Source organism: Camelus bactrianus, chromosome 5 (genome assembly GCF_048773025.1).
Source record: "Camelus bactrianus isolate YW-2024 breed Bactrian camel chromosome 5, ASM4877302v1, whole genome shotgun sequence".
NCBI classification, from domain to species: domain Eukaryota; kingdom Metazoa; phylum Chordata; class Mammalia; order Artiodactyla; family Camelidae; genus Camelus; species Camelus bactrianus.
The window spans coordinates 37,919,722-37,941,817 of record NC_133543.1 but is presented as its reverse complement, the minus strand read 5'-3'; the positions used below and the strand labels follow the sequence as shown (position 1 = coordinate 37,941,817).

The window sequence follows — 22,096 nt, the reverse complement described above, 5'->3', positions numbered from 1 at the left end:
CGGTTTTGCCACGTTGGTGTTTTCTGGATCTCATCCCTGTTTCTTTCATATCAACACCTGTAACTCATCTGTGGCTCACCTGGTGAGCTGTATTAAGAGCGACCATATTTATCTCCGTGAAGATTGGATCAGTGACGGGAGGAAAGCAGTTACAGAAGGGTTAAAGCCCTTTAAAGTTATGCTTATTTTCTTCTAAATTCTTTTGCGTGAATATGGTATTAGATGGGGCCTTAGGAAATGAGAGAGTAAACCTCAGTTTGAACCCCATCTGCTGGAAGTTAGGTAAAATTCCATTACATTTGAATAGTTCTATGCAAGCAATTTGTTACCCTTTATCCTTTAGTGGAATTGATGAACAGGTGTTTTTCAGAAGATCACTCAGTATATTTAGCTTCTGAAATCTGAGCGACTCAAGATCTGATTGGCTGCTCTGACCACATGATAATTCGGAGCCCAGGCACCACGCTGGCTCTTGTCTGGGGTTCTCAGGAGGGGAGAGTTGGGAGAGGCTTTGCTGCTGAAAAAATTTATTTGGTAGACTGAAGGTAAGGCCAATTTATGGTTTTTTCTGTCAGGTTCTCTCAGAAGATGTTCCACAACTCCCTTTGAAGTATTTTCTAAAGTTTGGGTCATAACTGGGAAAGTGAGTAAGGGAAACGTGAGGAGGAATGTCTAACCCCCTTGCCCTACTCAGGCCCTACTAATATCTGACATGTAGTGCATGACTAGAGTCAAGTCCTATACTAACCAATTTACTGCTTGACTAAGTTGGCTTTCTTGTCTAACAAAAAAATTTTTTTTGTCGTTTTTTGCCTTTGCTTTTCTTTCTAAATATATTAGACTGAAAAAGGATCTATGTTCTACCTTCCTATATTTACCCTGTTCTGCTGGGCTTCATTTGCCTCAGAAGGAGTGGTAGTTTTGCTAGCTTCACAAAACCAGCCACAGCTGGGGTATTGGTTTACATGGCAAATAGCTCGGGCGCAGGAACAGCTGCTCCAAATCATCATCCACTTTTATCAAGAGTCCCGCTGTCTGGCGTCAAACCCGGGAAGCCTTGGGAGACCCTTTGGCTAGTTCCTGAATTAGAAGCGTAGGCCAAGACCCACAATCTCATATGTACTTTGGTCAATGCTTTAACAATTTGTGATTTTTCAGGTTTGAACAGAGCTACAGAACCGAAAGAGAGAAATCCGTACAAGCCAATGCTGTTCGGGAGGAAAATAATCCCATTGCCTTGAGGTTTCTGTTTTTCCTTTTAAAATCTGTTGGCAGATTTATTTTTATGTGTTCTAATTGGAAGCATAGGCTCTATTGCATACAATGTAGGAGAGCAGTGTGGGGACCTAAGGCAGCCCTCTGAGAATTTTGGTGCTACAGGGGAAAATTTCCAGCTTTTCCCGAAAGCCAAACTGAACTTTCTCTAAAAGCTTTGCTTGAAATTATGCTTGAAAATGTTTTTCTCCAAGTATTTGGAAATGTAAATACTCTGTTTCTTTGAATTCAAACCCCCTCATTCCCTGACCTCAACTTCATTTTACAACTTTAGCTAAATTGATTGCATAGCTAGGAGTAGCAATATGCAACATGTTCTTGAGGGAATTGAGAAAAAGACATTTGAAGCCTGTTTTTTTAGACCTGTATTTCGATGTTTTCTCTCACTTAGCCCGCAAAAATATATAAATATATAGAATATGTTAGCTTTAAATTCTGTTTTTTGTAATATTATAAGATGATTTCAGTCCTGGGAATAGATTCTAATGGATTTTCATTTGTCTGGAATGTGAAGTTTGTAGGTGCCACTACTACTCTGGGAAAATGGCAGATGACGAAGAGTATGAGGAGGTGGTGGAGGTAAGATTAAATAAAAGAAAAAAAAAAAACCGGCTCTGACAGCAAAGTATTTTATGTGGCAGCAATCAAAGCCATGTAGGTGAATTAATCATTCGAAAAATACATTGTCTATTATAAATTCACAAAGAGTCATCATTAAAGCATAAGAAAAGAATATTTTACATTCAGTCTCACTGTAATTATGTGAGATTAGAATTGAAAAGAAATATCACTGTTTCCCACTTTTGCTTTTCTTTAAACTCTCAAAAAAACAAAGTGTGGGGTAAAGGCAGATTTTAACTTGTCTTCCCCACTTCCCACCCTCTATGATCAAAGGAACAGAGGAGATGAAGGCGAAGTTCTGAGAACTGAACTCTGTTTCTTAGTGCCTGCATAGCAGTAGAGGAAAAAGAGCTGCTTTTGGCTTCAGCCAGCTAATTATCTATTTACATGGCAAAATAGATTAAATGTTTAGAATGATATAGATATGAGGTTATATGTATGTGAGATTTTATATACATGTATATTTGCACATACACACATATGTAAAAATAAACTCATAATGCCCACAAGTGACAGTGGAACCACCTTTTCCACCAACTCTATTATATTTATTCAAGGGAACAAGACTAGCTTTGCATTTGATTTTTGAAGAAGAACAAAGACCATATTGGGCATCTTGAAAAATTCCCTCAGGGTTATTGGTGGGTATCTGACACGATATACAAAGTTGTTAATTGTTTGTTTATTTATTTTTTGTAGGGAGGAAGTAATTCGGTTTATTTCTTTATTTTTAAAATATTTATTGTTGTATTATTTAATTATTTTACTTTGGCAAGGGGTGAAGTATTTAGGTTTATTTTTAGAGGAGGTACTGGGGATTGAACCCAGGGCCTCCTGCATGCTAAGCATGTGCTCTACCACTGAACTATACGCTCCCCTCTTTATATTTATTTTATTTTGTTTTGTTTTTATTATGTTTTGGTTTTTCTTTTAGCTCTTTTAGCATCCATATAGATACATTGCCACTGAATTTAAAAGTGCTTAATTATTACCAATTAACGACGATGATCTAAACATGTGAACCTCTCCAAGTGCCCAAGACACTTGGAGGTACTTTTGAAAACCTGTGCTTTTTGATAAGAATGAAATTAGCTTTAAGAGCTACCCAGAATCAAATTCCAAATGAATATGCCAAAATTTGTCTTTATGGAGCAGTTTATATTTAGATCAAGAACATCGTATTTTATTCTACAAATAAAATTACTTTTACTATTGAAGAATATGAAGGAACAAAAAAGAACACACCAGACCAACCTTCATACAATATAACATTCAACCTCTCTGGCTTAAATGCGAAAGGCCATGTCTTCAATGTTCGATATTGTCATGAGTGTGCATTTTACATATACCCCCTAACAATCAGAATAATCACTGTCAAGCACTAATACAATTATAAATTAAATTGTCTTCCCTATGATGGTAATACCAAGAATACATTTTAGCCTCCAGCTTAAATATACCTTATTTTCTTAATATAATTGTGTTCATCGGTCACTGGAAATTGTACTTAGTGCTAGATTTGATGGACTTAACTAACTAGATGTCATAAAAATGGAGGAAGCTATTTGTAGGCAGCTCATCTTTGCCATTTTATTCCCATTACTGCTTCTGGGTCTGACCAGAAGGTGCTAAACCAATAAACTTTCTGCCAGAAGTGTTGAACCAAGGTCTCTCTGACCTCAAAAAAAAAAAAAAAAAAAAAAAAGCCATGAGAAAGAGATGGTGGCAGATTGAAGAAAATGGGCAGGGAAGAGTTCCCAAAACAGACAGGAACTAGCTTTAAAAATATATCTCCTGGGGAATCTTAGGCAACTAAATAAAATTGTACTGTCACTCTCTACTCAAACTTAAACTTGGAAAGAAAGGAAAAGAAGCAAAGATATACTATCTAATTAGTGAAACAGCTCTAAAAGAAAAAAAGTGAGATTTGGTATAAAAATTAATGCCAACCATTTGGATAAGGTTGCCTTTTTTTGGTAAGCTTATTTCTGAGATAGATTTACTAATGATGTAAACCCAGCAAAGGTAAAATTGGATGGCTACCAAAGAGCTGCTTTTACTTGGATGCTAAGAAAATCCAAAATAGTTGTGACTCACTGATTTTAGTTTAATATTTCTTTTCAAGTCATTGATGCTTTGTGCAGCCAGGAAAATGGTTCCACGTAGATCAGCATCAAACAGCATTTCCAAATGATACTTCCCATGTGATGGAGGCACAGCTCATAAAAAAGAAATTCTCTGTCCTGTAAGAGCTTGTGACTTCTGTTGCTATGTATAAGGGCACAGAGACAGAATTAGATTTCAAATTAAAAAAAAAAGAAAGTACAGGAGCAAAGAAACCATAAGAGTAGGGGACATTAAGCTAGTTTTATGCTAATTTTACTGCAAGTGAAACAGAGCATGTAGCCTATTGACAATGGTTAAGTAATCTGATGAGAGTTCACTGAACCAGGGTAAAAGAAAGGAGGACTTCGAGGGGAATTTTGCATTCAGTTTCCCCCTTTCCTTAAGTATATGTTTTGGTGGTAAAGGAAAAAATGAAGCATAAAATATTATACATTTTGTTGACTGAGAAAAAAAAATGAGCCAAGTGTTTCATTTTTATCCCCTTCCTTGTATGCCTTGGCCTAAACTGGCTTTTCCTTCTGTTCCCCTAGGTTTGCTGGGTGAGGCTGGGGGCAGGATTCCACTCTCCTTACACATCTGAAACAAAATGTCAGCCAGTTCCTACCCATGTCTATTTATTGCTAGTGATGTCAGAAGCGGTACAAAAGTAGATTTGACCTCAGATCTTGTCTGCAGGCACCTCAGAACCATCAGTGGCAAATTGCTGCCTAACTTCCCCACATTTTATGATGAGGAATCTTCTCATTTTTTCCTTCTCCCATTGGTATTTGTAAATTTTCATCGTAGCATCCCTTTTACACCACCACTACTGGAAGGGATGTACCCATCACTACATGAGAAACTCTCATTACTTAGTAGTCAGGGTGGTAGAGGGGTAATGAGATGGTATGTGCCTTGGGATCTATCATTTCCATGATGCAATGTTTTAAAATGTTATTCACACTGAGGTGTCTGTTTTATTGTTAGTCAGCAAACAGTGTTTTATCACATTTCCTCTTGGCCCAACTCATACACTCAAGATATTGTTATACCCTTTTCTCAGCAAATTCTGTCTTGGTTACCCTATGAAAAAATTTTACTTGTTCCAAGTGAAATAGCTTCACCTGATATATACCCAGCCTAAGACACCTTTCTCATTCTGCATCTTTGTCCAGTCTGATGGCTTTCACTTTAGCTACCCTGAAGTTTCACACAGTTGGAATGGGTTCCAAAATGTGAACAGCTTCCCTCATCTACTTCCTTCCCACAAATACTGAAAACCAACTGGACTAGTGAAATAAGCCACGTGATTCAACTGAGGCAGAGCAAGGGTGATTTCTTTGGTTCTCATGACACCTTTGTTCTCTGTTTACAGTATTACACAGAGGAGACAGTCTATGAAGATGTACCCGGAGAGGTAAGACCCAGCCCACACCTGCATGAACTGCATGCTCATTAAAACAAGAAAAGTCTCTCTGACTCCCACGGCCACAGAATTGGCAAAATGGAGAATCTGAGAGGATCACTCCCCTAAGTGTGCCCAGCAATGGTGGTACAAGAATGAACGTCCATTGTTTTATAACATGTTTTTCAGCATGTCCAATATGGCTAGGGATGATTTCCCCCATAGCTTGTGTGGTATTTTTGGTGTAGGTGATGCTTATTAGAATAATGTCATTGGCTATCAGCACTCTCTGACTGTAGCAGAGGAATAGCCTTGGACTTCTTATTTGCACAAGGACCAGCAGTTTTATTGTGTAGTCCTAAATTCTGGAGCACCAGCTCTGCCAAAAGGGATGGCGCCTCCAAGCCTTTGTTCCTGATGATACAATAAAATGCTTCTTAGATTTTGGCACATTAGCAATTCTGAGAAAGCCATTCTCATAAATATTCCAAATTGGAGCTTATTTTTTCAATATGAAGTACCTCTCTCCTGCTTCCTTTCTGCATGAAGCTGTTTCTCTTGAGCATGACAGATAGTGATATGGATGGCTAACCCTAAAGCCTGCACAAAAGCTAACATCTATAGATGTTGTGAACAGGTTAGTTTCTCACGATCAACCATACATCAGTAATGATGGGCAGAGAGCAACCTATTAGCAATGATCTGACAGAACTTGGGGGAGCTGTCATAGATGTGCCATTTCCTTATTATTTAGATTTCTCTTTTCATAATTGATGTTGGAACTCTTCCTTTGGTACAGAGGATATAAGCTGTGAAGGAAATTATACTCTGAGATGGACTGAAGATTTGACTGCTTATCCTCTTTTCTTATATGCAGTATTTTTAACCTTGGACTAGACCTAAATTTTGGACCTTCCACTATAAAGCCTGTTGTAAGAAACAGTAATTTCCCACCCACCACATACATAGGACTGTTGTGTGGGTAATTATGTCATTACGTTGTCATCCTTATTCGTGTCCACCTAAGCATTTATTAGTGTTCACGTTAATTAACTAAGCCAAGAGAATGGTAATCACTTGTAATATTGATGGGATTCTTTTTTTTTTTAAATTCATTATTCTTTGTCTTGTACTACAGAATGCCTAAATGCCTATAGAACAAGCAACTGACTTTTTCTTAGAATCGTTTAAAAGTTAATATTAAAGTCAAGAATTTGAGCTTTATTTGATTGTCTTCATTTTTTTTGTTCGCTGATCCCAAGTTTGCTTTTACTTTACCCATGCAATTTAAGAAGATTTTTAAATATTTGAGAATATTTCTATTTTTCATTTTTATCCTATCTTAAAGTGTTTCCTTAGGCAAATGGAATTTTAAGTCAGTATTGTAAGTCAGTAAGGAGTAAGCTTTTTATTCCATGCAGTCTGTCACAGTCAGCATTCAGATTTATGTAACATAATGTGCCTTCACATGGATATAGTGTGATTTCCTGCTTTGGCCTGATTTAAATTTTTTTTTTTTATTTAAAAATTTTTAATTTTGGGGAGAGGTAATTAGGTTTACTTATTTATTTTTAGAGGAGGTACTGGGGATTGAACCTAGGACCTTGTGTATGCTAAGCATGCACTGTACCACTGAGCTATACCCTCCCCTTGCTTGGCCTGTTTTAGATGTGGAGAAGGAACACCAGGAATATTACTCTGACTTAAAGTTAGAATAATGTACATCAAGATCATGGTATCACAGTTTTCACTTTAAAATCAGTGCCTTCAAATTTTGATATAACTGCGTGTCACATTTTCAGACAATAACACATGTCTATGAAACTACGACAACAAGGACTTCTGACTATGAGCAACCGGAAACTTCCAGGCCAGCACTGGCACAGCCAGTCCCCGCAAAGCCGGTGGGGAGGAAGAAAGTTATCCGAAAGAAGGTGGACACTTCAAAGTTCATGACCCCCTACATTGAACACAGTCAGAAAATGCAGGATCTCTTTAGCACAGTAAGTTTCAAATAACTTCTGCTTCTCTGGTTTTATTATTGAGAAATTACTGATCTCAACCAACTCTGTTTTGGATGCTGACTGGATTTTATTTCTCAAGATTGTATGAGACAGCACTTATTTTGCAAAAGTATGAGCTCTTGTGACTCTTGAATTTTGCTTTTATGTAATTCATTTGCACCATTGTGGCATCAGGGGAAGCACCCTTATTGAAATTATTCCCACAAAGTAAATATAAGGCCAATTATAAAGCATTTACTGGTATTTAATCACAATTGGTTAGCCACTCTGTAATAATGAAATCATAAATATAGATTTAGTTGAAATCAGTTCACAGAAGCTAAATGGCACTTACGCTATGTCTGAGCAGGATGCCTCTTAATGTAGACTTGCTAACAGTATATACCTCTAAGAGGTATATAGTGAAAAAGAACATGTAGTTTAAAAAAAAAAACAGGATCAGACTAAGAACTCATCTGAAATTGAGGATTAGAATGTTCTACTGTGCCCTAGAGCAAAGGTTTTTAACTGTGGCTGCACATTGGGATTCCCTACGAGGTTTAAAACTCCTGATGCCCAGGCTACTCTAGGCAGGCTTGGGGCCTATGGAGAAGGATTTTTAAAAGCTGCCCAAGTTCTAATGTGCAGCCCAGGTTGAGAATGACTGCTCTTGGATGACCCCTCGTCCTTAAATTTCCATTGTCAGTGCTGTACGTTACACTGCCTGGCAGCAGATTTAGACCCCTTTGAATGGATCTAACTTGTTGACTGTCCAAGGTAGAATGAGGTCTCACTAGATTTCAAGCCTCCTCTGGAGGCTTGAAAAAAATGAGAAGTACTCAGGGGGACACTGGACTATATGGGACTAATGCTTATGTCAAAAGCATCCTGTTGTGGTTGGCCAATAAATACTCATTTTTGGTTGAGTGTTAACTACTGGGAACTATTTGGTAAATTTCTAGTTCAGATTCTTGAATGATCTAAGAGTTAGGTTTTCTAAGACTTAGATTTCTAAAGACAAAATTATCTTGTCTCTTTTATCACTGCAGTATTCAGCAGAGATAGAAAAATTTGTCAGTTTATTGCCATAAAATTTTTCATTAATTCAGACACTGATATCCTAGAGTTTCTGATAGTCTGAACAAAATGTTGGCAAAGGTTTATAATATTTTTAAAGTGGTTAGTAATGAAATCAGTGGTTTAATTTGGATTATTGATTACTCCACTCTGGAGTCCTCTTGAGCATTAATAATGGTAAATTATGCATATTATCATTAAAGCAAGAACTCGTATATTTAGCAGAAATACTAAACTTGCATTCCTTTTCAAAATACTTTGTAATGTAGACTTTCCATTAATTCAGCTGGTGTCTCACTTATCCAAATCACTGAGATTTAGCTGCAACTTGTGAATTGAATATTTTTGCATTGTATTAGCAATCAAATCTTTTCAGACTTGACTCAGTTTCTCTATTTATTTTCTAAAATTATTGAGGCTCCAGCTTCTTATGTGTGAATTCAGACAATGAAAATGTTGAAAGAATCATTTTAGGGCATTTCTAAGACAATAGTTTATAATAAAATTTCTGCTGTCTCCAGTATTCAACCATGTTTAGGAAGAACAATTAATGTATCTATTTTAGTTTTTGCTGAGAATCAGGGTAGGAGACAAAAAGAAAGGTGTTATAATTGATAATTGTTGTAACCTGCAGGATTAAGAAAAAATCAGATGGGAATGTGTTCATTGCCTGAAAATTCCGCTACCCTTGTGTCAGATTTTAGGCTAATATCTGATATCCTTTTTAGAATAAATACAAGAAGAATTATGAGAAAACAAAAGGACAGCCGTATGCCATCACAACTGATACCCCAGAACTTCGCAGAATCAAGAAAGTACAAGATCAACTCAGTGAGGTGGGCTGCATTGCTAAAATAAAGGAGAGAGACATTTCAAAAATATAGGAATTGAGGGTTTTAAATACGTGTAGAGAGAATATGGGGTTGAATTACTGTGAGTCAGTCCAGAAATGTAGAGGAAGCATTGGCCATAGATTATGTTGCTCTAAATGTGAAGCCAAAGAGACTTCTAAAAGCTTGGCTTAAAGATGATGTCAGATGGAAGTTCCAGCTCAGTCTGATCCTCCACACTAGAGCACACAGAGGTGGAAGTTTGACTGGAAAAACAGACAAGTAGTAAATGCAGGTGCTCTACAGCTCTTTGGAGATCACAGTTTTCTGCCTAAAATGCAGAAACTTTGTGATGCAGACATAGAGTGACTGGGTCAATGCTCTTTAGTTATAAGATAGTCTTTAATATACTCTTATGTTCATGATTGTCATGAACTCTAATTGTGCATTAATTCTGTAGGTTAAGTATCGAATTGATGGCGATGTTGCCAAAACGATTTGTCACGTAGATGAAAAAGCAAAGGACATTGAACATGCAAAGAAAGTGTCGCAGCAAGTCAGTAAGGTAAGGTCATGGTATGGATGGCTGGGATACTAAACAACATGTGTCCTACCTCTGTCTGACCTTAGAGAAGTCCTGCTCACCAGTCCCAGTCAAACCCACAGGCATCGTGGGCTCTAAGGACCACACACGTGTCGGAGGCTGCACACGTGACTGAAGTGGCTTGTAGGAGCTACAAGGGATTGAAGAGCCCAGACCCTGTGACTTGGCTCCAGGCAGTTGCTGTCTAGAATGCAGTCTTAGTGTTGCCAGAGTATCTTATTTTTAAAAGAAGTTAGGAGCTGAATTTTAATGAAAACTCTTCACATTTCAAAAGTAGGCAGCTAATTAAAAACATTAAAAAAAATACCATGTAAGTCAAAGGAAACACATTTCGCTTTCAAATTCAGCCAATAACTGACAGGTTGCAACCCTTGAAAAGAATCAATAGAGAATCAAAATTATGATTTAGTTAAAAAAAATTAGGCTTTTCAAGCAAAAGCTTACTAGTGTGGGAAAAGTATCATGGGACATTGACAGGTCAACGTGCCATGGTCAGCGTTTTCGTGGTTGATGCTGTTAGCACATCATCATGGCTGCAGCCTTTGGTGAGGGCAGCGTGGGTGTGGAAGACTTCCCCGGGCTCACCTTTGTTCTCTCAGTCCTCATTCCCTTGGGGGAGATGTCAAGCCACAGGTCCTCTGCTCTTTCTGTCTAGGTTTTATACAAGCAAGACTGGGAAGACACCAAGGATAAGTACCTGCTTCCTCCTGATGCCCCTGAACTTGTCCAGGCCATCAAGAACACAGCCATGTTCAGTAAGGTAAGGCCTCTGCTCAGTCACCACTTCTGTCTTCTCATGTCCTCCCACCCCATCACTAAACTCTGGCTAGTCTGAAATACGGTGAGTAGACTTGAGACATGTGAGGCTGCAGGGGTAGAGCTTGGCCCGGAGGACCCGAGAAGAAAGCTCCTGGGCCTAGTGGAGGAGAGGGCCCCAACCACTGGGGAGGAGTGTGTGGGGAGAACAGAGATGCTTCTGAGAACCAGAACCAGCTCTGAGACCCACAAAGACCCAAAAGTGTAGAGCCTTTGCTACGCTCAGGTATTCCTGGCTGTCATTCTTATTAAAGGTTTAAGCACAGAAATGAGGCTAAGTGCTTCCTGGTTCATTATACTTGCATTAGTGCTTGTTGCAGGAGGCAAGTAACGTTACAGAGAGGAGAGGAATCAAAATCAGACACAGCTGCCCTTCTGCAAATGAGATTTGTTGGGAGAAGCTGGTGAAACTATTAATAAATATGACTTGGATTGGATGGAAAGGGGGAGGGTATCATGCATTCCATTTACATTTGCTCTCACTTTTCCCTGGCTTCTTTATGCCATTGATGGATGATTTCAAAATTACGTATTTCACGTAAGTGTGTTCTCCCTTTCTCACAACTTTTCACTCTTCTCTGATTTAGAAACTGTACACTGAAGACTGGGAAGCTGACAAAAGTCTGTTTTATCCATATAACGATAGCCCGGAGCTGAGGAGGGTCGCCCAAGCCCAGAAAGCTCTCAGTGATGTAAGTGCAGTGCATTGAACCCCTTTTAGGGGTGAGGAACCAGGACATATTGAATTATGTCTTCTAGCCAGAAGTTCATTGCAACTCCTCCTTTAAAAAGACTAAGCACTATTAGTGCAGAGGAATATGTATAGAATCAGTATAATTTATTAAGTGTAATTTAAATTAGATTTTATAATTTATATTAGATATCATTTAGTCTAATGCCATCCTCTTGCCAGTGAGGAACCTGAGTCTAAGGTCACATAAGTTGTTAGTGGCAGAGCCCAGACTAAAAGCCTTGTCTTGTGATCTCAAGACCAAAGTTCTTTCTACTAGAGCGTGTGTCCTTCTGTCCCCTTGGCTGGAATTAAGTTTTTCTGTGACAATAGAGTGGCATTTTAAAAAACCTACTGGGATCGTAGCCACTTTCCCAAATGTACTAAGTGAGCAATGTTATTGAAGGACTTTGATTTGCTATCCTAATCATAAAGTCTGAGCTGTGGTGTGTCCCCTTTTTCTGCACGGGGGACCTGACTCCGTACTTGTCCAAGCATGTTTGTGTGGTTATCTCACAAACGGCTTTCAGCATTAGGTGTACGTAAGATGATATTTGAGTTAGTAAAAAAAAAATTCAGCGGCCCCATTGGCCTGAATTCGAGCATCCTAGACCTTGAAAACTGTTTATTAGAGGAATTTAAAAGGCTTAATAGAATCCTTAGAGTTTAAAGCAGCAACAGCACTGGGGCCCAGCACTAGCCCTTGTTTTGAGGTACTTCTTGACCCCTGGTTTTGCTAGAGGCCATATTGAAAATCTGAATGCTCTAGTCTTAAGGAGAGCACTGTATTATAAAATAGGAAGTTATCTTTCATTCAATAGACCTCTGAACCTCTTACATTTAATATGGACTGAACCAGTCAGTTGGCATCTTGAGATGCATTGGGGTTTACTTCCAATCTTAGGATCCTATCTTGAGCTGAACTGAAGTTATATATACTCATTTGAAGGTATCTCCAACTTGTGAGGTCTATTTTTTTATTTCCTATCACTCAATATCGACTGCAAGTTTAATAGACATATTTTTATCCCAGCTTGCATATAATTGGTTAAAGTATAGGACAGATATAATCCTATCCTTCCATAGAGTCTGTTAGGAAATAAAGAAGGCATACCAAAATTTTAAGACCAGCTAGTAAATGGCACCAATTTTAATGTGTGGGGACTTTTGCTTCTCTTTTAAGATTAACTTTTTGGTTCTGTATCTCATGAATATATAATGTGTGACCTTTATCAAATGATCAATACTTATTTATTGAAAGTCCATTATGCCTGCATACCTGGCAGGCTGAAAGAATACAACAAGAAATTTTCATCCTTTCCACTGAGAATTTATAATCAGGCTTGTAAGATGAAAGTGTTACATATCAAACGACAAGACAAAAGTAATAAAACCAAACAAAACAACAAACCCAAATACTACAGTCTAATACTTGCTAAGAGAAAGACCGGACATATGTGAGTAATCCGAAAAGGCCGTGCGGAGGTGGTGATCCCGAGGGAATGCATAGTGATGAGCTGGAAAGGCATTTTGAGCAGTGACAGTACTAGAACAAAGGAACACAGAGGTGAAATGAGTCTAGAGTTCGCAGGGGACAAAGAAAGTGAATGCTGTGGATGCTGAGTTAGGAAGGCATTTGTAAGAAACTGGTAACAGGACCTTGAAAATCAGGCAGCACGAGGCATCATAAGTATTTGAAGAGGAAAACAATATGATGAAAGTAGAATCTGGAGAAATTATGATGGACCATATGGTGGATTGGGACTGGGAAATATCCTGATAGCTTATAGAACACTGTTTGAGTAGAATAGACTGATTATAGGGATGATGGGGAGAAAGGAGAGCAAGAAAGGAATCTGACAGTAATTAGTATTAAAGAAGTGTTAATGACATTAGATGTTGAAGACAAAGGAGAGAAAGGAAACACCGATGAGGTTGTAACACAGACTGGTTGTCTGGGTGAACAGGGGTGCAAGTGGTAAAGACGCACTAATGAAAAGGGAAATAGTTGAGATCATGGAAGGAACACTCAGATCAAAGCATCTTGTGGATGAATTAGAAATTTAGTACTGTTGCACAGTGTGAGATCAGGACAAGAGGATAATATTTGAGAGTCAAATAATAACAATAAAAAAAAAAGACAGTGACAAGTGGCAGACATGAAAATGTGAGAGGGAGGCAAAAGAGTGTATGGCCAAGGGCAAAGTTTTGGAGGACACCCACACTTAGGACACCTGGAAAGGAGCCAGCAGAAGAATGAGGGGACAAACGGTCAGAGGAGTTGAAGGGGAACCAGGAAATGCCATGTCATGTAAGCCTAGGGAGAGGTTTCCAAGAAGACACTTAATCTCCAAATATCTCCCTTTGCCCATAAAGTGGAGAGATGAAGGGTCACCTCCATGCCACACTGGTGCTATGGACTTTGAACAATGGGAGCTGACCACATTTTTTGAGATATTTCAATAGAAGACATAATGAAGGAGGACATATAATAATGAAGTAGAATTTTCCCATCCTTGCCTCAGAAAGACTTGGCAGTTGATGGGTGGCTTTTATTTTTACTGTAGACCAAGTATGCACTATCAGATTACCAACATGCCTATTAATACTGTTGTCAGCACCAGGAACTTCTACAATTATTGGGCGCAGGGCCCCAGCAAGCTGTTGTCCACAGAACATATCACTGGGCAGGCTCGTAGATTTTGAGCTGAGGGTTTGGTTTCAGAGGCTCCCTTTCCCTCTCCTGGACCTTATTCCTGGGTCCCTCTTAACCCAAGCAGGGTTGATAAGCAATGATAAGCAATCATGTTTTCCTTATTATCTGAGTAGAGCTAAAATGCTTTGCAAACACTAAGAGTCTTTAAGCTGATCCAAAGTACTGAATTCTAACTAGACAGAATACTTAACAAAGGTTCTTGAGAAATTAGGACTTCTAGATCTGATTTCTCAGAAAGTTCTTGACAGAATGTCATACTTAGTAAGCATTTCTCTGGTAGAATGTTGCTTTCTCCTTAAGGACTTAGCCAGCCATGGGAAGTACAGATTGCCTTGTGCCTAAAATAAGTCTTCACTTATTTAAAAGAAAGTAAGCAGAGGAATTAAGACAAATACATTTTAAAATCTGTCCTTTATATCTCAGTTGGTTTAATGTTTGTGAAAGCTTTTGATATAAGCTCCAGGTAGATATTATTAGAATAATATATAGTTTAGATTTGGTTAAAGTATGAAGAAGAGGATTGTGACCTTGTCACAGTGTGAACAATCCAACTTCTTTACTGCATACATAAGAATACTGCCCCATGGAAGGAGAAAACACTTGCAGACATCTCCCAGTGGAGTAGTGGAAGAGTTGGGAGGATAATTCTCCTCTCAGACTCCCCCACCATGGCCTCAGTATATAAAACACACATTCAGAAATCAGTCATTCAACCCTTGCTCTAGTCAGGTACTAGACAGGGAGCAAGGGTTCTCGAAGTAGAGGTTGTGTTTTCTGCCATCTTAGAGCTCACAGCCTAAGGAGGGACAGACATGTAAATAACCAGTTACAGTGTCATCCAATAATTTCTTTGAAGGAGGTAAGAGCCAAGTTGAGTGAAATCCCAGGAGAAGGTCATCAAGTCCAGAAGGGTTCAAGAAGGGAAAATTAGGCTTGTCCTGAGATGTGAATGAGAAGCAGTGTGCAGGCAGATGGGGAAGAGAGTGGAGTTGGAGTGTTCCCGGAAAAGGGAGCCTCATGTCTGAGGTTAAGAGGCATAAAAGGACTTCACTTGTCTGGGGATCTGAGAATAGTTTTGCATTGTTGGAGGCAGGAGTCAGAATTGGTGGGGGGAAAAAAGCCGGAGGGATCAACAAAGAAGGAAAAAAAGGAGAGCAGGAGCAAAGGGGATGCATTGTTAATAGGCATGATGCTTATTTTAAGACAAGAGAGGCCTTTTGTAGGTGGAAGGAAGAAGCTAATGAGAGGGAGCTGTTGGAGCTGTAAGACAGAAGAGGGGTGACAGGTAGCACTCGGTACGCAGGGCTATTGGAGGGAACAGCACCCTGAGTGCAGGACTCACGCCCTGCAAGGGATGCTTCCTCTGAGCCGTGCAAGGGGTGGGAGAGGCAGGGGTGAGCAGAGATAAAGATGAGTGTGTATCCTGTCTGTATGAAACAGGAAGCTGAGAGGAAGGTGGAATGGATTGGAGACTCAAGGACAGGGTTGAGGTTTTGGATTAGCCACTGGGAGTAGAGACTGAGCAGAGACACAAAATGAGATATTCAAGCTTCCGTAAAGTCAAAGTGGCAACTAGATACCATAAATTCAGAGTATTGGACACAGAGTGCCAAGTAAGTTGCTGTGCAAGGAACACACCATCGGGTAGACATACAGATTTCAAGCTAAAGGCTTGTGTTCAAGGACCTCCCCCTCCCTTGTACCTCTTCCAGTCCCCCTTTTAATCTGCTTATGATGTTAGCATTCGTTGATTCATAGAGTTGTGTGACTTTCTGCAGCAGCACTCAGCATCCTGGATATAAGAACTGCGGAGGTGTGTGGTTGAGTTGATCTGGAGCTGGGGGGTTGTAAGCAGGTGTGATGTAAAGACCAGACGATGGGAGGTTAGGATGCTGGTTAAGAGAAAAATTTTAGTTGTAAATCATGGGGTGGAGATGAATGGAAGAAACTAGATCTAAGACCAATAGTCTTGGAGAAGAAGGAAGACTCAAAGAAACTGAAATCACTAGTAATGCTGAGACCAAGGGCCTATAACATCTAAAAGGGTAAATAAATTATGGTACACTAAAATAAAGGTGAAAATATAGTCTTTGTTAAAAAATGCCAACAAATGGAATGCTTTTCTATGGCTCATGAGTCTCCCTATCTCTCTTTTTGTCAGATTGCCTACAAAAAAGGTCATGCTGAACAGCAAACTCAATTCACATCTCTGCCAGATCCTCCAGATATAGAATTTGCCAAGAAAGTAACCAATCAAGTGAGCAAGGTGAGTAAATAGGGGCTGAGACAACTGTCCCCCTTGAAAACTCTGCTGAATAGTCTCAACCATCAGCAAAATAACTAAGGTGAACCAAAAGCACTAAGATATTTTTGCATATGACCCTAAAAACTCTATAGCTACGGAAACACATCCACTAACACCCTGGAACCATGTTAATAAGTATTCAGCCAGCTTGGTGAGTCAGTGATAAGTGTGAAAGTGCGTTTTGAGAACAGAACCCACGTCCTAACGTCCTCTGACATTTTGACTTATGAGAGTGGTGCTAACAGAGTAACCACAGATTTCCATGGAGGATTGGATTGTTTCAGTTCAGCAAGAAGACCCCGTATCGTTTTATGCCTGCAGCTAGACTTGGAGAAGACAAGAATGCATGAGTGGGCTCTCAGACACAGCTTAGCTGAACAGCCATAGGCAGTGCACCTCATAATTTTCAAGGCCCTGGCAAACAGCTTAGTCTGTCTATATTTAGTCTGGTAAACTAGCTCTGAGGAATGCAGCCCTGACAGGGAATGCAGAGAGACAGATGTTCAGCTGATGAATAGATCCATGCTAAATTCCTATTTTAATTTCGCCCAAATCAGGCCACTTTCTTTTGGGATAATGCTGCTTTTAAACACTTAGGTTTGCCTTCTGTGGAGTTGACTGTCAGTTTAGTCTTCTGCTTGAATTTTGATGGAATCTCAAGATTTCTATCTTGTTGAAGTATTTTAGGGGAATGTCTCCAGTAAAGGAGAAGGAAAAAAATTAATGGATGATGAAGTCTATTCAATGTTTTTTAGTATCTGAGAGTGCAGATTACCTAACAGTGTAACCAAGGGTCATTTGGATAAAAGGTCTAGTAAGTACAATAAAATTTCATTGATAGGAATGCTATGAACCTGAAATTTTGGCCAGGCAGAGCTAAGCAGATACTAACTTTAGAAGTGTCCATAGAGAGACGGCCTACTGCAAGTGCTGATATTGTAAATACGGTTGGAGAGCAAGGATGACTTATTATTTTTTTTGGAAGAAAAAAAACTGCTTAAAAGTGGTCATTTAGAAAGAAAGATAAATCTATATTTAATTTTTATTTAAAGCCTATTTAAAAAGAGATCTTATCAGTGCAATATTCTTTTGCCTTATTTGAGTATACAGGGTGGGTACTTGGAAATGATTTTTAAATATTGATTTCAAACTCCTCTATAATCAGTTTTGACTAATTTAGGCTGGCCAGTTAGTCTAGAGCTGCAATCTTCAACAGAGTAGCCACCAGCCACATGTGACAGTGAACCCTTGAAATGTGATAGTGTGAAGTAAGAGTCCTGTATGTGTGAAATATACACTGGGTCATGGTCTTTTTGGTATGATAAAAAGAGTGTAAAACAGCTCATGAATTATTTTTATATTGATTACATGTTGAAATAACAATATTTGGCATCTACTGGGTTAGGTAAAATATTTATTAAAATTAATTTCCCACCTGTTTCTTTTTTGTATTTTATTTTTACATGTTTTTAAATGGAGGTACTGAGGATAGAATCCAGGACCTTGTGCATGCTAAGCATGTACTCCACCACTGAACTATACCCTTCCCATTACTTTTTATATTTTAAAGCATGGCTACTAGAAAACTTAAAATTATAGTGGTGGTTTCCATTATATGCCTATTAGACTGAAGCAGTCTAGTTGGATATGGAGTCAGCATTGGGTACTTTGAAAGCATTTCCAGGGATGGGTTTGCCTTTCTTTGTGGAATAACAATACAAACCAAGGGGAGAAGGGCTGTGGATGAAGGTCAGTAGATTTGGCCATTGGTGATGGTTTTTCATCCCAGTCTTACCCAGATTCCCAAGTTCTTGATGGTTATTGTGCATCCAAAATATAGTCGTGTTGCAAAGGAATGTTTGTGTTGGGTAGCAGTCCATCCAGTAACAAACTATCCAATAAAACGGGCAGGAGGCTGCCAGGGGTGACTTAAATGTGCGACTAGCTGCTTTTCTCTTAAAGTCTTCATCACTCTCAACCTGCTTTGACCCTTGTTTTGGTATCATTTTCCTTTCTCTCCAGAAGGGTAAAATCTCCTTTATCTACTCAATTTTATGCTTTAAGCTCTTAGACATAATTTGACAAGGAAATGCTCTCAGATCCATAGCTTTGTCTTACAGCCTCCAGTTCATATGTTAATATAACAAACACCTACCTGTAATGATTATATTGCTGTTACATTCCAGCCTTCCTTACTATACCTTTTGGAATCAATTCTCTCACCTTTGTCTTTGGCCAAAGCTATCAACTGTATGTCAGCGCCTCCTTCTGGCTCAGTTCTCCTCCTGGCTCTGTTCTCTCCTCACAACACTTCTGACACAAGTGTGTGGGTTTTTTTCCCACACTGACCAGCTGGGGGACGTAAAGTTCACTTCAATTCTGACATGAACTACCTGGAGTTAGTGTCACATCCCACAAATTAAGGGCTCAGACCCACAAGACTGCCCTGACTTCAGACACCAATCATAAGACTGGTCCTTCGATATCTGTAACCAAAAAGCTCTAAATCCCAGGTTCCCACAACCCCTTTCTTGGGTTTGATAATTTGCTAGAATGACTCACAGAACTCAGGGAAACACTTGCTTGTGTTTATAACATAATAAAGGATTAAATAAAGTACCCAGATTAATAGGCAGATGATGAGGTACATTGGGCGAGGTCCGAAGGGTCTCAAGTACAGGACCTTCTGTCCTGGTGGAGCTGCATCCCTGCATGTGGAGGTGTTCACCAAACTGGAAACTCTCTGAATCCTGTACTTTAAGGATTTTTATGGAGGCTTCTTTACACAGATGTAATTGATTATTAACTTGTGTCTCCAGCCTCTCCCCGCTCCCCAAAGGATGAAGGGTAAGGCAGAAAGTCCTAGTTATGGTTTGATCTTTCTGGTGACCAGTTCCCATCCTGAAGCTGTCCAGGAGTTGTCTCACTAAAACAAAAGACACTCTTATCACTCAGGAAATTCCAAGGGTTTAGGACATCTATGTGGGAAACTGGAATAAAAGAACAAATATTAGAACAAAAGCTGCTCCTAGTACCCCTATCACTTAGGAGATTTGTGGAGCTCTGTGTCAGAAAGTAGGGGCAGAGACCAATATATATTTACTAGTATTTCATAAAACTGTTTTTAAAATACATCGTTCAGTGACGTATTGTTACACAGCATGAAGAGACCAGGCTCTGATCTTCTGGAACCATGAAAGCCTTATCTTGTAGAATTAGGAATATTCCCATTGATTTCACCAGAAGAGATTTGATTGAGTCAGGAAGGCAGCCTGAGCCCACTGTGAACGATGAAAGTATCAGCTGGGACCCCATCCATCTCCTCTGAGAGGATAACTTCTCCACAAACTGAAGCCATCAGGAGCCCCAGTGGTTAGCTACACACAGGAGAGAAATGTGATTAGCTGGCTTCGTATTCCTCCCATTTGATAACCGTGTCAAAACCACAGAGGCAGATGTGGAAAGTAGAAAATGAAGCCACGTGTTTAAGCAGGACATGAGAGTGCCTACCTTGTGGCTCAGCTGACTTCTGGGGAGGAGGGACTATGGTCTGGAAAAGTGACCTTTCTACTTCTGTTGACATGTGGTTACCCTCTTGCCCACAGAAAGTGTCCCAGGGCTTGTAATTGATCTACTATACTTTCCTCTGTTAAGTGAACACAGAACCCTAGAGAAAGTTAAATTGATTCCTGCCTCCAGGTTGCAATTGATCAAACATGACAGTTGGAGAGAAGGATCAGGGTGGATTTTGAGGGGAAAGTTGGACCCCTGATATGGCTAGCCTACCTCCGTGTACCACACGCCCTCAGGCCTCACTCCCAGACCTGCAGACTGAGACCCCTTGGCTGGCAGAGGTGGTCCCACGTGGAGGTGGTCCCTCTCCCTCTCATTCCTCTGGCTGCAATCTTTGATCCTTTCAACTTCGCTCCTACCCCCCAGTGAAGGGGAAGGCCGAAACTTCCTCAGCAGTTAACATGCTCCAGCCTCCCTTGTAGTGAAAAGCTTCCCAGACCTGGGAGCACCCAGGAGTGAATTGGGAGAGATCCACTTTGACCCGGGCCCATTTTGGCTCTGGGTAGGAGGAGAGAATGGGCTTTGGTTCACAAAGGTAAGAAGAGAAGAACTTGGGATGAGAGGGCTGGATGGTCTTAGACTCTTGTTTTGCATCTTGTTTTAATATCTTTTTTAAAAAATCAGGTATCTGTTTCTCACTGTGAGAATTAATCTCCTATGCAGTTTTCCTTAACAAATCTACATATGCAACTTGTATTTCTCTCCAATAGCCCACTTTTGGACCTCATTAAGAGTATCTGCTGCCTTCTCAACTTTAAATTATGTTTCAGAGTTCTCAGTATCTCCGTTTGGAGGTGCATCAGGCCCAGTTGCTACTTTAACCCAGTCCTAGAGTTTTCTTCCTGTGACAGCAAGCAGAATAAGGGCAGCATCTCTACAAAAAAAAAAAAAGAAAAAGAAAAAGAAAAATGTAGATTAGGAGATCATAAACTGGGGTACGTGTGCATCATGAACCTCTGAAGTTTATGTGTTTATTGGCATTTTATAGCTTTCTCAGACTCCTGATAAGGTCTGCTCTCCCAAAAGATTAGACACACTTCTGTAGGCAGTCTTAGCAAATTGAAAAATCTGTTTCATTGACTTCAATTCTTTAAAGCTTCAAAAGAGGAGGTAGGCAAATTAACCAGCAGTATAATGAAAATGTTATCTCAGCAAAGATACACAAATACACATGCATGCACACACTTTTCTTTTCTCCAGAGTTTTACTCTGTTATGGTAATAATAATAATAGTGATAACTATTAATAATAATACTATTGTTATAACCTACATTTGTTTAGCACCACAGAGCTTACCAAGCATTCTTCAGTGTATGATCTTATTTAATCTTCCCAACAATCCTTTGTGTAAATATTGTTATTATTTATAAGGTCAGCACTTATGGTTGAGAGAACTGAGGGTTAGAAAGACTGAGTCACACTTTTGATAATGATGGAATCAAGTCTTGGCTCCAGAACTTCTGAGCTCAGGGCTCTAAAATTTGTAGTTGTGGAAACCACTTAGCTGTTAACCAACTAGCATTTTAACCTTTTGAGAAGAAAGGATATAGGGCATTAGAGAGAGGGTTGGGCATCCTTTAACTCACACTCACTGGCTCTGCATATCACTCACTCATGGTACTTTTTTTTTTAATGGCCAGTGAGTATTTTTCTTTTTTTTTTAACTGAAGTATAGTTAATTTGCAATATCGGTACTTGTTCTTTAAAGGCATAGCAGAAAACCACTTTCTTTTTCCTTGAATAGTGTGGTGGGGGTGTAGGCATGCAAGCAGAGACCCACTGGTTATGTCTGTTAACACATTCTATGATCCAAGAAGGGGAAATTGCTTTAACCCAGCTCTGGCTCTGGTTTATGTCCCAAATTTGGAGTTGGCTAGGTTAATTATTTTCCAAGAGTATTCAAGCCAAAGTAGTCAAAATATCATGGACTAGGTTCTGTTTAGTGTAGTTGAATACGCATTAGTGAGGTAACTTCTACATGCTGCATTGTGTGCTATGTTCTGAGGATGCAAAAATGAAGAAGATACAGTTCCTC

At 39.4% G+C, this 22,096-nt stretch overlaps 1 protein-coding gene across 34 annotated transcripts in view; it reads left to right on the top strand.

Moving 5' to 3' along the window:
* The first annotated feature begins 422 nt into the window (after positions 1-422).
* Positions 423-22,096, top strand: part of NEB (nebulin) — a 215,969-nt gene continuing 194,295 nt past the window's right edge. For all 34 annotated transcript variants that reach the window (XM_074363636.1, XM_074363662.1, XM_074363660.1 and 31 more), the window contains exons 1-10: positions 423-545; positions 1,159-1,242; positions 1,790-1,854; positions 5,378-5,419; positions 7,210-7,410; positions 9,216-9,323; positions 9,778-9,882; positions 10,577-10,681; positions 11,325-11,429; positions 16,345-16,449. In XM_074363636.1, coding sequence (XP_074219737.1) covers positions 1,819-1,854; positions 5,378-5,419; positions 7,210-7,410; positions 9,216-9,323; positions 9,778-9,882; positions 10,577-10,681; positions 11,325-11,429; positions 16,345-16,449 — 807 coding nt within the window. In that variant the 5' untranslated portion in view covers positions 423-545; positions 1,159-1,242; positions 1,790-1,818. The remainder of the gene's footprint in view (positions 546-1,158; positions 1,243-1,789; positions 1,855-5,377; positions 5,420-7,209; positions 7,411-9,215; positions 9,324-9,777; positions 9,883-10,576; positions 10,682-11,324; positions 11,430-16,344; positions 16,450-22,096) is intronic.